This window comes from Schistocerca piceifrons, chromosome X (assembly GCF_021461385.2).
Source record: "Schistocerca piceifrons isolate TAMUIC-IGC-003096 chromosome X, iqSchPice1.1, whole genome shotgun sequence".
Taxonomy (NCBI): domain Eukaryota; kingdom Metazoa; phylum Arthropoda; class Insecta; order Orthoptera; family Acrididae; genus Schistocerca; species Schistocerca piceifrons.
Genome location: NC_060149.1, coordinates 449,047,418 through 449,062,181, shown reverse-complemented (window position 1 = coordinate 449,062,181; position 14,764 = coordinate 449,047,418). Strand labels below are relative to the sequence as shown.

Here is a 14,764-nt window from a genome sequence, read left to right as displayed (position 1 = left end):
TCTGGTATTCTAGGCACACTCTTGACGCTTGGGATCTCGGAATACTGAATTCCCTGACGATTTCGAAACGGAATGTTTCGCGCTCAAAGTCTGTTGATTTCCGTAGCGCGGCCACAATCACGTCGGAAACCTTTTCACATTAATCACCTGAGTAAAAATGACAACTCCTCCAATGCACTGCCCTTTAATACCTGGTGCATGATATACTACCGCCAACTGTATAAGAGCATATCGCTACCCCATCACATTTGTCAACTCAATGCATAGTCTTAATCTCTCCACATGTGATTATCACGCCTTCGGTCCCTTAAAAAAAGGCTTTGAATGGCCGATGATTCCCGTTGGACGCGGATGTGCAGCAGGCTCTTGACGGAGCAGGACACGGTGTTTTACCAAACGCGTATCTTCAACTTGGTGCGTCGGTGGTATGATAGCGTCAACGGTCACGGAAAATTTGCCTGAACGGCATACCGATTCTAGAATATGTGAACTTCGAACGGAAACTTTTTGATCATCCCTTAACTGTTCTTGCTAATACATGTGAGAAAAATGTAAGTGGTCCGGAAAATACCTATAAGACTGGCATGGAACTGATCTTTGTTAATGAACAAGAGAAGAGCCTGTTACAGAGAATGCTGGAAACTATGATTTCGATGCACCAGTCGATTGCTGTCACATATTTGCCCACGCGTATCTGCCACACGTTCCGCACCGAATTCTTCGCAGTGTCATTACGTTTGAGTGGGTGAGTGGAGCAGCCGTGTTTAGTGACCAGTTGAATGCAACACAAAATGGTGCTCGCGACAAAACAGCGCGTGTTCACTGTCTAGTGTTAGACGAAGCACAGATCATGGGAAACGTGTGTGGAAGTGTTTGCGCTAGACCTTAAGACTGGAAGTGCTTTAGGCAAATCTCCAGCACACTCTGCAATGCAAAAATTAGTGACAAGATGGCGCGAAACGAGCTTTAAAGCAAATAAGAAGCGTAACAATCCGAAAAGAGATCGAAAATCAGAAATCGTTGCTCGAGTGAAGGAAAGCCTGGGGCAAAATCCGACGATTCCCCAACGTTGTTTGTCTCTGCATGTTAGAATTAAAGAGGTTGACGTGCCGAAGCATGAAACATCAGTATCCCTCATAGATTTACTCTTGCGCAAAAAAGCGTCCAGACGAACCTTCGCGTGTTGAGTTCTGCCAGTGTTTTCCGAGTGAAGTGAAATCAAAATTTTTGGATACTCAGTTTTTCATTTCTTCAGATGTAGCCTGGTTCTGTGGGTCAGGGTATGTGAACTCACAGAATATGCCCCATTATGCATCAAAAAATCTCTATCAGTTCTTTGAAGAGCCATTTCATAATCTCAAGATTGATGTATGGTGCGCAATGTCTGGTGTCCGCATCGTAACGCGAGTCTTTCACAAGATTTTTAATACTAGCTGGTATATCCAGAAACTGTTTAATCTATATGTGGGCCAGTTCACAGAAGATGAACGACTGCCGGCCGCTGTGGCCGAGAGGTTCTAGGCGCTTCAGTACGGAACCGCGCTGCTGCTGCGGTCGCAGGTTCGAATCCTGCCCCGGGCATGGATGTGTGTGATGTCCTTAGGTTAGTTAGGTTTAAATACTTCTAAGTCTAGGGGACTTATGACCTCAGATGTTAAGTCCCATAGTGCTTAGAGCAATTTGAACTATTTTTTTGATGAACGACTGTATGGGTTTCTTCAGTAAGATGGCACAACTGCACACGCCGCATTAACAACCATGCCAAGTGTGCATGACGTGTTCGGTGAGGAGAGGGCAATCAGCAGAGTCAATGGAGTCTCTTGGCCTACTTGATCGCCTGACCTCTCTCCCTGTGGCTTTTACATGTAGGGAAAATTGAAAGGTCAAGAGTACTCAAATAAACTTTACACTTTGGAAGAACTACAGCAGAACAAGGAATATGCTATTGCTACTATCCTTCAAGCAGTGCTGCTACGCGTTTCTTACAGTCTAATACACTGAAGAGCCAAAGAAACTGGTACACCTGCCTAATGTCGTATAGGACCCCCGCGAGCATGCAAAAGTGCCGCAACACCGCGTGGCATGGAATCGACTAATGTCTGAAGTAGTGCTGGAGGGAACTGGCACCGTGAATCCTGCAGGGCTGTCCGTAAATCCGTAACACTACGAGCGAGTCGAGATCTCTTCTGAGCAGTACGTTGCAAGGCATCCCAGATATGCTCAATAATGTTCACGTCTGGGGAGTTTGATGGCCAGCGGAACTGTTTAAACTCAGAAGAGCGTTCCTGGGGCCACTCTGTAGCAATTCTGAGCATATGGAGTGTCGCGCTGTCCTGCTGGAAATGCCCAAGTCCGTCGGAATGGACAATGGACATGAACGGATGCAGGTGATCAGACAGGATGCTTACGTACGTGTCACTTGTCAGAGTCGTTCCTAGACGTATCAGAGGTCCCATATCACACCAACTGCACGCAGCAAAGACCATTACATAATCTCCACCATCTTGAACAGTCCCCTGTTGACATGAAGGATCCATGAATTCATGAGGTTGTGTCCAAACCCGTACACGTCCATCCGCTCGATACAATTTGAAACGAGACTCGTCCGACCAGGTAACATGTTTCCCGTCATCAACAGTCCAATGTCAGTGTTGACGGACCCAGGCGAGACGAAAAGCTTTGTGTCATGCAGTCATCAAAGATACAGGAGTAGGCCTTCGGCTCCGAAAGCCCATATCGATAATGTTTCGTTGAATGGTTCGAATGCTGATACTAGTTGAAGGCCCAACACTGAAATCCGGAGCAATTTGCGGAAGGGTTGCACTTCTGTCACATTGAACGATTCTCTTTAGTCGTCATTGGTCACGCCTTCTTGCAGTATCTTTTTCCGGCCGCAGCGATCTCGGAGATTTGATATTTTACCGGATTCCTGATATTCATGATACACTCGTGAAATGGTCTTATGGGAAAATCCCCAATTCATCGCTACTTCGGAAATTCTGTGTCCCATCGTTCGTGCGCCGACTATAAGACCACGTTCAGATTCACTTAAATCTTGATAACTTGCCATTGTAGCAGCAGTAACCGATCTAATAACTGCGCCAGACACATGGCTTCCAGTGCCTCCTATACAGGGTGTTACAAAAAGGTACGGCCAAACTTTCAGGAAATATTCCTCACACACAAATAAAGAAAAGATGTTATGTGGACATGTGTCCGGAAACGCTTAATTTCCACGTTAGAGTTCATTTTAGTTTCGTCAGTATGTACTGCTCAATGGAGCACGTTATCATGATTTCATACGGGATACTCTACCTGTGCTGCCAGAACATGTGTCTTTACAAGTACGACACAACATGTGGTTCATGCACGATGGAGCTCCTGCACATTTCAGTCGAAGTGTTCCTACGCTTCTCAACAACAGATTCGGTGACCGATGGATTGGTAGAGGCGGACCAATTCCATGGCCTCCACACTCTCCTGACCTCAACCCTCTTGACTTTCATTTATGGGGGCATTTGAAAGCTCTTGTCTACGCAATCCCGGTACCAAATGTAGAGACTCTTCGTGCTCGTACTGTGGACGGCTGTGATACAATACGCCATTCTCCAGGGTTGCATCAGCACATCAGGGATTCCATTCGACGGAGGGTGTATGCATGTATCCTCGCTAACGGAGGACATTTTGAACATTTCCTGCAACAAAGTGTTTGCAGTCACGCTGGTACGTTCTGTTGCTGTGTGTTTCAATTCCATGACAAATGTGATTTGAAGAGAAGTAATAAAATGAGCTCTAACATGCAAAGTAAGCGTTTCCGGACACATGTCCACACAACATAATTTCTTTCTTTGTGTGTGAGGAATGTTTCCTGAAAGTTTGGTCGTACCTTTTTGTAACACCCTGCATAGGCGTTGCCGACCGGAGCGCCGTATTCTGCCTGTTTACGTATCTCTGTATTTGAATACGCATCCCTATAACAGTTTCTTAGGCGCTTCAGTGTATTTCCAGCGTCTTCTGTGATGTTCATTGACAAGAGTCAGTCCGGCATCAGTCTTACTGTAAATATTTTCCTGGCCAGTTTTATTCTGCGCACCCTGAGGGAGACACGTCCTCGTAAAATCAGATGTTTTTTGATAAATAAGTACTTTGTAGTCCCATGCAAAGGGGACCCGAAGTTTGTATCTTCATTGGTGTAGGCTGCAGAAGATAATATAGTCTTGTTAAGTAGATTGAATATTTTTGAAACACCCTGAATTGCTCGAAGCATTCCAGACGTGAGACTAGACATATCTGGAATAATGTTTAAAACAACAATTTGCGGTATGAAAATTACTTCGAAAATGGTTAGTTAACAACTAGAGGATTTGCTTGAGAGTCCTCCATACCAGAGATGTGTTGTACAGAGATCGGAAAGCAAATATATCATGCAGTGAAAATTAAATGTTTGCATGTTATGTATTTTGCGAAGTACAACGTCAAGTGAACGAAGAGGAAAACTTTGCCAGAGGCTTGAATACAAAGGGAATAGCAAGTAAATGAATGTAGATGACAAGCGCGTAAATGAGTATAACCATTTGAACATCGAATTAGAGTATGTCAGAAAAGGGTGTGACATCATAGATGCTAAGAAGTGCTAACAATTTACGCAATGTCTAAAAGTGCTACGAACCAACAGCTAAGAACGAATAAGAAATTAGCCATATATGTTGTTACTAATAGAAAATTTAGTAAACAACTGATAATTTCGCGAAAAATATTTATGGGTGAGTCAAATGTGTGACCACCGGCTCTGCATTCATGATTTCCGTAGATGGAACCATGCGTCTTTATGGACGTTATTAATGTGAGCCTAAGTGATGGTTTAGACAGAATGAAAATAAAAACAATGCCAGTTTTGAGAAAGTGCTCCCCGCTAATCCAACCGTATGTGGGCACCAATATGATACCAATGCAAAGGATGGAAACATATAAAAAATTAAGAGTAGACAAACTTCGTTACATGTATTACGGCAATATTAAAAGCGATTTGTGTAAATAAAACAACAGTAGATCCATCGGATAAGTCAAGTAAAAGACAGCAGGAAACGAAATTTAAACAGCGTAGCAATAAACAAAAAACTGAAAGTAATATTACATTTCAAATAATTTTAAAACAATGATACTTCACTATTCTTACGGAGACTGAAACTGACATTCAGAGTAAAGAACGGATTGAACCACGTAACCTTTCAGGAAGATAGTGAAAGCCAGAACAGTAAAAAAAAAAAAAAAAAAAAAAAAAAAAAAAAAAAAAAAAAAAAAAAAAAAAAAAAAAAATGCGTTTTTACTCTTAGTCGTTACAGTGAATGTATGGATATTAAACTACAGTGTAAAGCGAAAAATCAATGGCACAAGCCATACAAAGAAATTTTTCGCCTGCAGTTCAGAGTGAAAGTCGCATTTTCGCAACTCAGAGTTGTAAATGACAATAATGTCCTGCAATGTAGAATGAAAATTGATATACAAAAACATACCTTGGTTTCGGTTTCATTATTTACTAATTTTTAATATGTATTAATAATGGCAATAAAATGGGACAGAATACACGTAGAAGGAAGATGAATAAATTGCATAAGGGTGTCATACCTTCCAGGAGAATCTAAGATTTGCTCCGTGATGTTAAAGATTCAATGCCAGCTTCCCGCTGGAAAAAAGTCACTAAAAATCCAAATGCTTTATCACGACGTCATCATAGTCTCATTCCAACAATTCGACTTCCTTTAATACTGAAATAAATTAAAGGTTATAGTATGAGAAATGAATTGCACTGATCGCTAGAATATCGATCTCAGTCTTGCTACAGATGGTTATGATCACAAAAACTTGCCGAAAAACAAAATACATGGAATTGACGTTACTTAGATAGTGTCAGAGAGGAATATGCGTCAGTTGACGGAATCAGATTCAGTATTACCATCATGCTTTATGGAAGGCTGTCAGACAGCAAATACTTACAGGAGATTTTGACATAAAAATTTAAATTTGAGCTTGTTATAAATCCGATTAACTGCATTTTTTAAAAATTTCTAAAACAATACTGTTTTTCCATTTAAAAATGTGTTTTTGTTAGCCTCTGCGGAGCCAGTAGTGGATTAGAAGAGGAACCGTGCCTCATACCATGCCCTGTAGACTGTGCGCTGACGGAGTGGAGTGCCTGGGAAGAATGTACGACCCTCTGCGGACCAGGTCTTCACAATAGGACCAGGAAAGTAAGTTGCGCTTTAAACAGCAACTAGTAACACAATTTGACATTGGTGTATGCGTGCTGTTTACCAGCTGGCAAATGCATGCACATACAGGTGCTATATATTCCCTAGCAAAATAAGAATATGGAATCTGAGGCACTTCACCTCTCTTGAGCGCCTAGTATTAATAACGAGTTTGTTTGTAGGTCGTTTACTGTGTGCGAGTGCCAAGAAAAATACAAAGGCCAAAATAACTTCACTCACTAAAGTTGATTACAGCTAGTTTCTGAGACAAATTTATAGAAAGGGACCTAGGGGCGTCTTAATGGTTGTAATTGTTTTAATCCGTAAGTAGGACTTGTTTCTGTGAGACTAAGATGTTAACGATATTCAAGTTTGTTACTGAAACTATAGCATCGGATGGTGTCACTGAAACTTTTCGATATTTCGACAAAGGTTTTATAAAGTTATTTGGCACTAACACTTATTTTATTTAAACGTGGTAGCAAACTACATGCACCATGACTTGAAATACTGGACCAAAGGAATTTCAATTTATATCTCCGAGTTCTGTTGGATTATCTGTATATTGTGCCAAAGTAGGGGTTTCACGTGTAATTTTCGTGAACGGAAAAGTCGGAGTTGTTTCATTTCAGTTCAGAACAACTAATACAGGGCACAATGAAAGTTGCTCAAGTGAAGCTGATTTGTTGCATCAACGAACGTCGAACATTTAGTAAAGTTGTGCACCATATTTCATACGTCCAAAGTCATGGTGCCGTAAGAAAGAAGAAAAATATTAAGCGTTTTTGCTATAGTTATTCAGTAGATAGCTACAGCCAAATCAACGTGTTTACTAATACGAATGTTATTTATTTGTCTCATAGCAAACAATGTTCAAGGTCACAAGGAATAAATTTGTTCCTCTACACCAGTTTGACGTGCAATTTGGCAACCTGTGTTGACATCACAATCAACATGAAGTAAGATTTGAAAGAAGAGGATATGTAATGACTCACGATAACTATGATCCATGCCAATCAATATACTGTACCTTAGCAGTTATCACTGGATTAAAGGTACCGTATGGTATCTCACAGTTTCAAAATAATTGATCAGATGTCGCCTGGTTATAAGGAGAGAGGCCTGTCCACTGACTGTACGATCCATATTAACAACATTTTGTGAAGACATACTGTTTACACTTTCTGCACCATCGTCACAAAGGTGGACCACTGCAGAATGTGTGTTTAAAGTTTTGAAAATGTGATAGTGTAGATCTGTATCATTAGGCTCGAGTTAAGGATATGTTTTCCTATAAATTGCGACTGATGAGACTCCCCGAACGCAAAAAAAAGACAAAACTGAACAAACACCACGACTGTACAATTGAAAAACAACACAGTATCTCCGAAGGGATAATTAACGTATTAAGCAAGCAAAGACCCCAGAATTATTGAAGGGGACTAGATGAAAGAAGCGAAAGAAAAAGAAGCGTGAGTATCAGACGACTCAACGTAAGACATGCGCTTTGATCTCTGTTTCACACAGCACCATGATGGCGTAGCAGTAAATATTTTACACTCGCCATTGGGAGTTATCGTACAGCTTGCGTAGCTCTCCACTCCGGTAATGGCTATTTCGTTGTACTGGTCGCGTCTCGTAGCACATACGCCCCATGCTGTCACGGAGCATACATGCCCTCTCAGTTGATTCAATGACAGTAACACGACATTACTGCAGTGCCCGGAACGGACGAGAAGTGTGTCAGAATTGAAACACTGATCAGAAATGGCCAGATGAATCGGAACTCAGATGACGTGTTGGAAAGTGTAATAGCAATAAATGGTGGAAATGGTGGAGAGATGATGTACACGTAGGTCCAGCGCCGTCTTCTCTTGTGTGACCGGAAAGGTCAGTACTGCACTGAGCTGACACAATGAAGAGTCATCAAACGAAGTAGGAACGTGAGAGGAAGATCCAATAGGCTTCGTTGACGTGGAAGGAAGCAATATTAGTGAGCAACAGAGGACAGTAATTGATCTGCAGTCGACGGTTTTGCGATACCGAAACATTCTGACTCAACCGGGACATCCTTCTTCGACAGTGATGCGTTGTGGAACCAATGGATAGAAGAGGATTCACCTAAGAAACAATGGGGCACTGCACCACGGAATATGAACCTCGGGACGAACTTTCTATTCGCATGGTTGTCGCAGGTAGTACGGCTTTGTCCACAATATTGGCTCGACACTCAGTGAGTGTGGTCCTGTTAGCGTCGACAGTCCTCTGCCACCTGCTGCGGATCAGACTGGCAGCACACGTTCCATTGCGTTGTCTTTCATTGTCAAGAAATCACAGTGGGTTGAGTCTGCAATGACAATGCGAATGGCATTGTTGGCAGGTTAAGTGGTAAACTGTAGTGACTTGACACCAGTCCTGCTTCAACCCGACCTGGCGTTAAGCTGTATATAACGAAGATTTATAAACGCAGGAAGAATTCATCAACGTCGTAAAAGTATTTTCTTTCAGAATTAACCAACAGTGAGAATCTGGTGGTTTCAAACAGGGCGTGACTGTAGTGGATGACATTCCGCTAGAGAGGTTTGATTAGAGTTACTTGTGAACAGGTCCACTATTAGTGCCAGTATCGCCAAATGAAGCCACGGAAATACTATACACAATCATTGGTATTATTGATGTAAAGAAAAGTCTGGCAGAGATCCTAGAACTTTTAACCAAGTGAACGGTTCAGTCGTGAGACATCCTTATAACGACTTCCGTTGCATGTCGGACACTGAAGTCAGTGACAGATTTGCATGATCAAAGTGGCAGACTTGGTTCCTACGGGGCTCCTGCTGTAGAGAAGCTACTGGTCTCAAGAGCAGATGCGCAACGTCACTTACATTGGTGCAAACAACGCCGTCTTTCTTCTGTAGAGCAGAGGAACAAGGTATGGTGGAGTAACGAGTCACGGAAAGGATTTGATACTCAAAAGCAGGTGGACGCCTCTGGACCTGCTGGATGACTGACAATCTGTATTTACCTGAGTGTACCCTTATTTGCCTGAGTGTGTTGTAGCCAAGAGAAATGCAGTGACTTAAGGACATTATTGAAAATCTGTGTCAGAATATCCCAGCTTGTATACCGCAGACTACAAGTTCGTCGATCAAGCGCTACATTACCTTACTGTGTACCTGCCTCCCACCGTTCAAGTAATACTCATTATCCAGCAACATTAGCGAAGTTCGCCCATCATCTAACATCCTAAAAGTCATTAATTACATGTTTCACAAATTCAAGGTAATCACGTTAAACCACGTGTTGAATGCCAACCTGTGTTTCAAAGCATAGAACCTTTTTCCTTCTCATTCACAACTCCCGCTCATAGTTATTACTGAAACAACATACTACTAACACAAATCCTGACAAATCTTCACAACGTTGTTTCCATATTTTATGCTGATTTTCTGCTTATAAATATTCCAATTTGCCATTTTCATACTTCACTCGCACTAGTCACGTATTTAACGAACCACAGATTCCTCTGACTTTCAGAACCCATATCGGTAACGTGTGTCATGTAAGCCACTAATGAAATTGTCTGATACCAGTTTAATTGCGCCTCGTTTCCTAGTTCGCACTCCGGAAAGCCTTTTTACAAACACGTATTTTAAGTAAACGAATCTAATTGATTTTACAGTTATTTGCGTAAGCAAATCATGACTAGATATTTCAGTTGTCATTTATCATCCACTAATATCTTATGCGCAATATTCAGTAGTTAACCATTCTGTTAACCCAAATGTAGCGCTAAGCTAAATGGGCGGCAATGCGCATATTGATCCATCCCTAAATATGTGAAGATAACATCCTGTATGATATATATTTTGCTCTTGCATTCATAGCTTTCCATTCCTACATCCTCTAAGACGTTCACTGATTCTAGAAGTATCACGTCCTCTTGTTTTACCGTATTTGATCTTTAATCTTTCAGGTTGTCTGTGCAATTATTGTTTCCCCGTGATTGTTCACCTCTCTTCTTCCACAACACTGGATGCCGAAGAGTGAGACCATAACTTTCCTTTCATAAGAAGTTCACTACATGCTTTCAGTTTTTTGTGTTTCATGTGTGCTTAACAGCAACTCTTCATCTAAACTGCTGATAGATCTTCCTGGGTCTAAAAAATCGTTTAAAACTTGTTAAGACTAAACACTCCGAATATACTCATTTACTTTTAACCAGTTTCTTTCGAATATGCATCACGTTCCAGGATCTGGCGCTGTTCTTCATCGTTAGTTTTTTTTTCGCTTGTTAACTGGCTCGTTTTCTGCATACAGGACAAAAACTATTTTTTATTTGATAAAGGTTTTTGATATAACACCTTCACATGTTTAGTACATGTTATGTAATTTATCAAAACACACACACACACACACACACACACACGTCTTCCACGTAGACCATTCTTCACTAACTGTATATTATTTTACGGCTCTCATTCTGACTTTATAGCTTTCGCTATAATATAAGCAGTTTCGTGGCTATGTTGTATGTTTCATCAGCCTCTCTTTGTTGAGTTATTATTGACTGCTCAGTTTAGTCTGTATACTTATTTGCCATTCATTTCAACAACAAATTTTGTTCCAAAATTCTTGTTGCTTGTTTTATGTTGCAGTTGCCTGTCAAATATCTCTTTCGTCCTTCCACCTCAGTCATACATACGGACATGACATCAAAGCTTGTAATATTAGCACTCCAAATGAATAATAACTTTATTTTCCTCCCTTTTCTACGCATTTATTTGTACATTGTCCATCCGGCTTAAGGATTAGATTAGCGCAGTACCATTTACTGTGGAATACAGTGATCAAGAGACTGAATGACCAAATTTCCTTCATGTAAATTTTCCCTGTTGGCCTCTGGGGCCTTGCACCACTTATTATTGAAGATTCCTCTACCATCACAAGAGTAACAACAGCGCTCCAGTCATGACCAATCACGTGGCTGTTTCCTTATCATCAGTCCTTTCGGGTACTGGAGAGCGACTCAATCACCAAAGGCTTGGGAATAGAAAGTTTGGTCCAACTGTTACTCATAAGCAGTACATCGTACTGACAAGAAGTGGATGCCATCTCAGTTTCTGTATTCGATTAACACCAGTGGATGCAGCTAAAGAGCTTTCAAGGAGTACTGAATCTCGTTATAACATGTGATATTCTGAATGCAGGAGAACGTTCGTGGAACTGAAGATAGTTCTACCTACGGACAAATTTCTACCGGGAGGCGTCAGAAGTTAGTACGTTTCTCATCTAGATATATGAACTATCCTGTTGTTCCACACATTAGTCACATGCCAGAGATTTTAAAGACATTCTTGTGGCTTATACGATATCTTCCAACGAGCGGCAGGCGGGTGGTATGCGCAGCAGGCGACTGCTCATCTCCCGTACCACACGTTCTGTCACTGCTGAGTTCAAGACGTCGGTCTGTGCTGAGCTGCAGGCACATAAACATGACCACCTCAACTGATTCTCCCGTCAACTGCGGATTGCGAAGCGTTATTCGTTTTTTACCAACAAAAGGGAATACTGCAGACGAAAATTCATCGAAGAAAGAACTTCACGAGTAATAGTGTTGTGCATGAATGGTGTCGAATATTTAAAGATGGCCGAACTGAAGTGCATGATGAAAGGCGTCAAGGACGCAAGTCCGTCGCAAAAGACGACCTTGTTCAACGAGTCGACGAAGTGGTTAGAGAACGACCTTGTTCAAACCTATGAAGTGGATAGAGAAAACAGTAGGTTCACCGTATGTGCTTTGTCTATGGAATTTCCGGACATTCCAGGATCTCCTCTGTACTCTGTCGTCACGAAATACTTAGGCTAGAGAAACCTTTGCGCTCACTGGGTCTCAAAAATCTTGTATAATACCCATGAAACTCCCCAAATGGCTTCAGCTTTTAATATCCCTAACCATTATGTCGATGAAGGAAACGATTTTTTGAAATCAGTTTGTGACCTGAGGTGAGAACTTGGCATGGTATAACATGCCAAAACAAAATGAGAGTCACAACAATGGAAGTACGCAGGTTCACCAAAAAAAACAAACAAAAATTCAAACAAACTTTCGACGACCGAAAAGTTATGGCTACCACACTTTGGGACCAAAAACGTGTGACGTTTGTGGAATTAATGAGTCTGGGGACCACGATTAATGTAACAGTTTATTGTGAAACTTAATGACATTCGAAATAAGAGAAGAGGTATGCTGAGAAGAGGTATGCTGACTTCTAGAATTGTACTGACCCATGATAACACCCATCTTGATGTGTTGGTGTAGCCGAACTGTTCCTTGAGCAGTTTCAATGGAACATCTTCGATTAACCTGCCATAGACTCATGACCTAGTGTCGAGTGACTTCTATCTTCCACCTAAAATGAAGAAGGGACTAGGAGGATAGCTCTTCCAAACTCACCAGGAGCTTCAAGACACCATCAAGACTTTAAGCTCATGGGCAGCAACATTTTTATGAAATGAGTATCGGAAAGCTTGTCCACAGGTACGAAGAACGCCTCAATCATTTCAATGATTATATCAAACTGTAAGCATACGTGAACGTAACTTTCAGGAATTAAATAATTGTGTTATTCACTTGTGATTTCTTTATGGCCTACCAGAGGCTGTTCATCAGACCCTGTGCTCCGTTCAGCACTACACAGAGAATGCGCCGCCAGAACGCCTTTGATGGTAGAGACAGCCATAAATGCAAAAGGTTGTCTCTTCTGTGATGGTACATTTCATATAAAGGGTTCATGGATAACTGTATACTGTAACTACAAGTGTTTGTCTGGATACTTCTAATCATCAACTGTATGTAAGTGCTTCAAAATATAAGCAAAATGCAGTTCATAAAAAATGTCACTAAGGAAGAAAAGCTATAAAACATAAATACTAAAACTGTTCAAGTGAAGAAAGAGTCACCAAGCAACGGGATTGCTAATACGTGCGAAGTAAAGCTTATCATTCGACGAAAACATCAAAATCAGTGGACCATAATTCTAAAGTACGAAGAATCTCAAATAATCATAACTTAGCTTATGGCTGCATAAAGAAATATCAGTGCCAGCTACCAGAATACGTTTGGTATGATCACAACAAATGGAGTAAAACACGGCCTGAAGAGAATACAAAAGCTATATCCTCGCCAGCTGACAAAGTTCAATGTAAGTCTTATTCCTCTAGACTTCAATTACATTAAATTAATGACAGTTGCAGTTCATTAACCAGCTTTAATGACTAACTTGTCTTCTTTCAGAGCTAAACAGGAAACGGTGACAAGAAGTACATTTCCCTGAAGAACAGTTCTAAACAGCGACGGAGTATATTTACCTGAAGAACGTAAACGAATCTGCCGTAGTGTCAGGGACTCTGTACTCTGTATGAAGTACGTCAGAAGAGGAGAGAATATAGTTTGCAAACAAGACAATAATACAGTTGCTTAAAAAAAATTTTCAGAAACATTTTTATATAGTTACTCTCATTATGCTGCCAGTTTTAAGAATTGCCATGTCAAAGGTAGCAGTCAGATTGAAGATAACCTAACAACGAAAGTGGACTTGATGGTATTTCAGACAGCTACACTGTGCCATCCAAATAGTACCATCACTGACTTAGAACACTGCAGAAATGATTAAATTATTCGATAGCAAGTACTGTCCTGCATACTTTTCAAAATATATCACGATTAAGTATATATACTTCATAAATGCTGTAACTAATTTATCCATTTTCTTGTACTGTTTTATATAACCATCTTAAAATGTTATAACTGTATGTTACATAAAAATCATCAATCAAAGGACGAATTTTTGTCTCTATGGGGTATTTCTGCCTTTTGTACGAAATTAATACATTAACTTCACAAATTTTGAAAATCAGTATACAGCTAATTTTCATTTAATTCCTAGCTATTACATTTCGTGTTTCAAAGTAACTTTATATATAGGCATCTGCTTTTCTAGTGATCTTTTACAATTTCAGCAACGTGACGTTTTTTCAAGGAATTCATAGTAAAGAGACAAATGCGAATCTTGAAAATAATAGCACACACATTCAAGTGTATATGTGTAACTCTTTTGAAGCTTTGTGGTCCTTCCAATAAACCTATCGTTGAAAACAATACCCAGTAGTAATTCAGCTTCACACTTGCTTTGCTATTTATTGATGCATTTGCATAAAGATTTCGTTTGTTCCTTATTCTTATAAATTAATTGTTACCAACACCCAAAAATTTTGGAAATTTTTAGTTACAATACGTCCTCCATCAGCATTAAATTTAACATATTACTTCCAACTGATATCCAATTTTTGCAACTCTAAATAGTGAATTTCAGTCTCCTTTATCCTCTAGTTGAGATATTGTTGCAAAGTGTGATGATGGGTAATAAATTTATTTTATTCTGTAATTTCCATGACATCGTGCCTTGAACAACATAATACTTTAATCTAAGCAACACATCATGCTTATTTACTATGTG

At 40.4% G+C, this 14,764-nt stretch overlaps 1 protein-coding gene across 1 annotated transcript in view; it reads left to right on the top strand.

Moving 5' to 3' along the window:
• Positions 1 to 14,764, top strand: part of LOC124721953 (thrombospondin type-1 domain-containing protein 7A-like) — a 1,225,854-nt gene that overhangs the window by 1,026,044 nt on the left and 185,046 nt on the right. Inside the window, exon 20 of the mRNA XM_047247119.1 lies at positions 6,110 to 6,248. Coding sequence (XP_047103075.1) covers positions 6,110 to 6,248 — 139 coding nt within the window. The remainder of the gene's footprint in view (positions 1 to 6,109; positions 6,249 to 14,764) is intronic.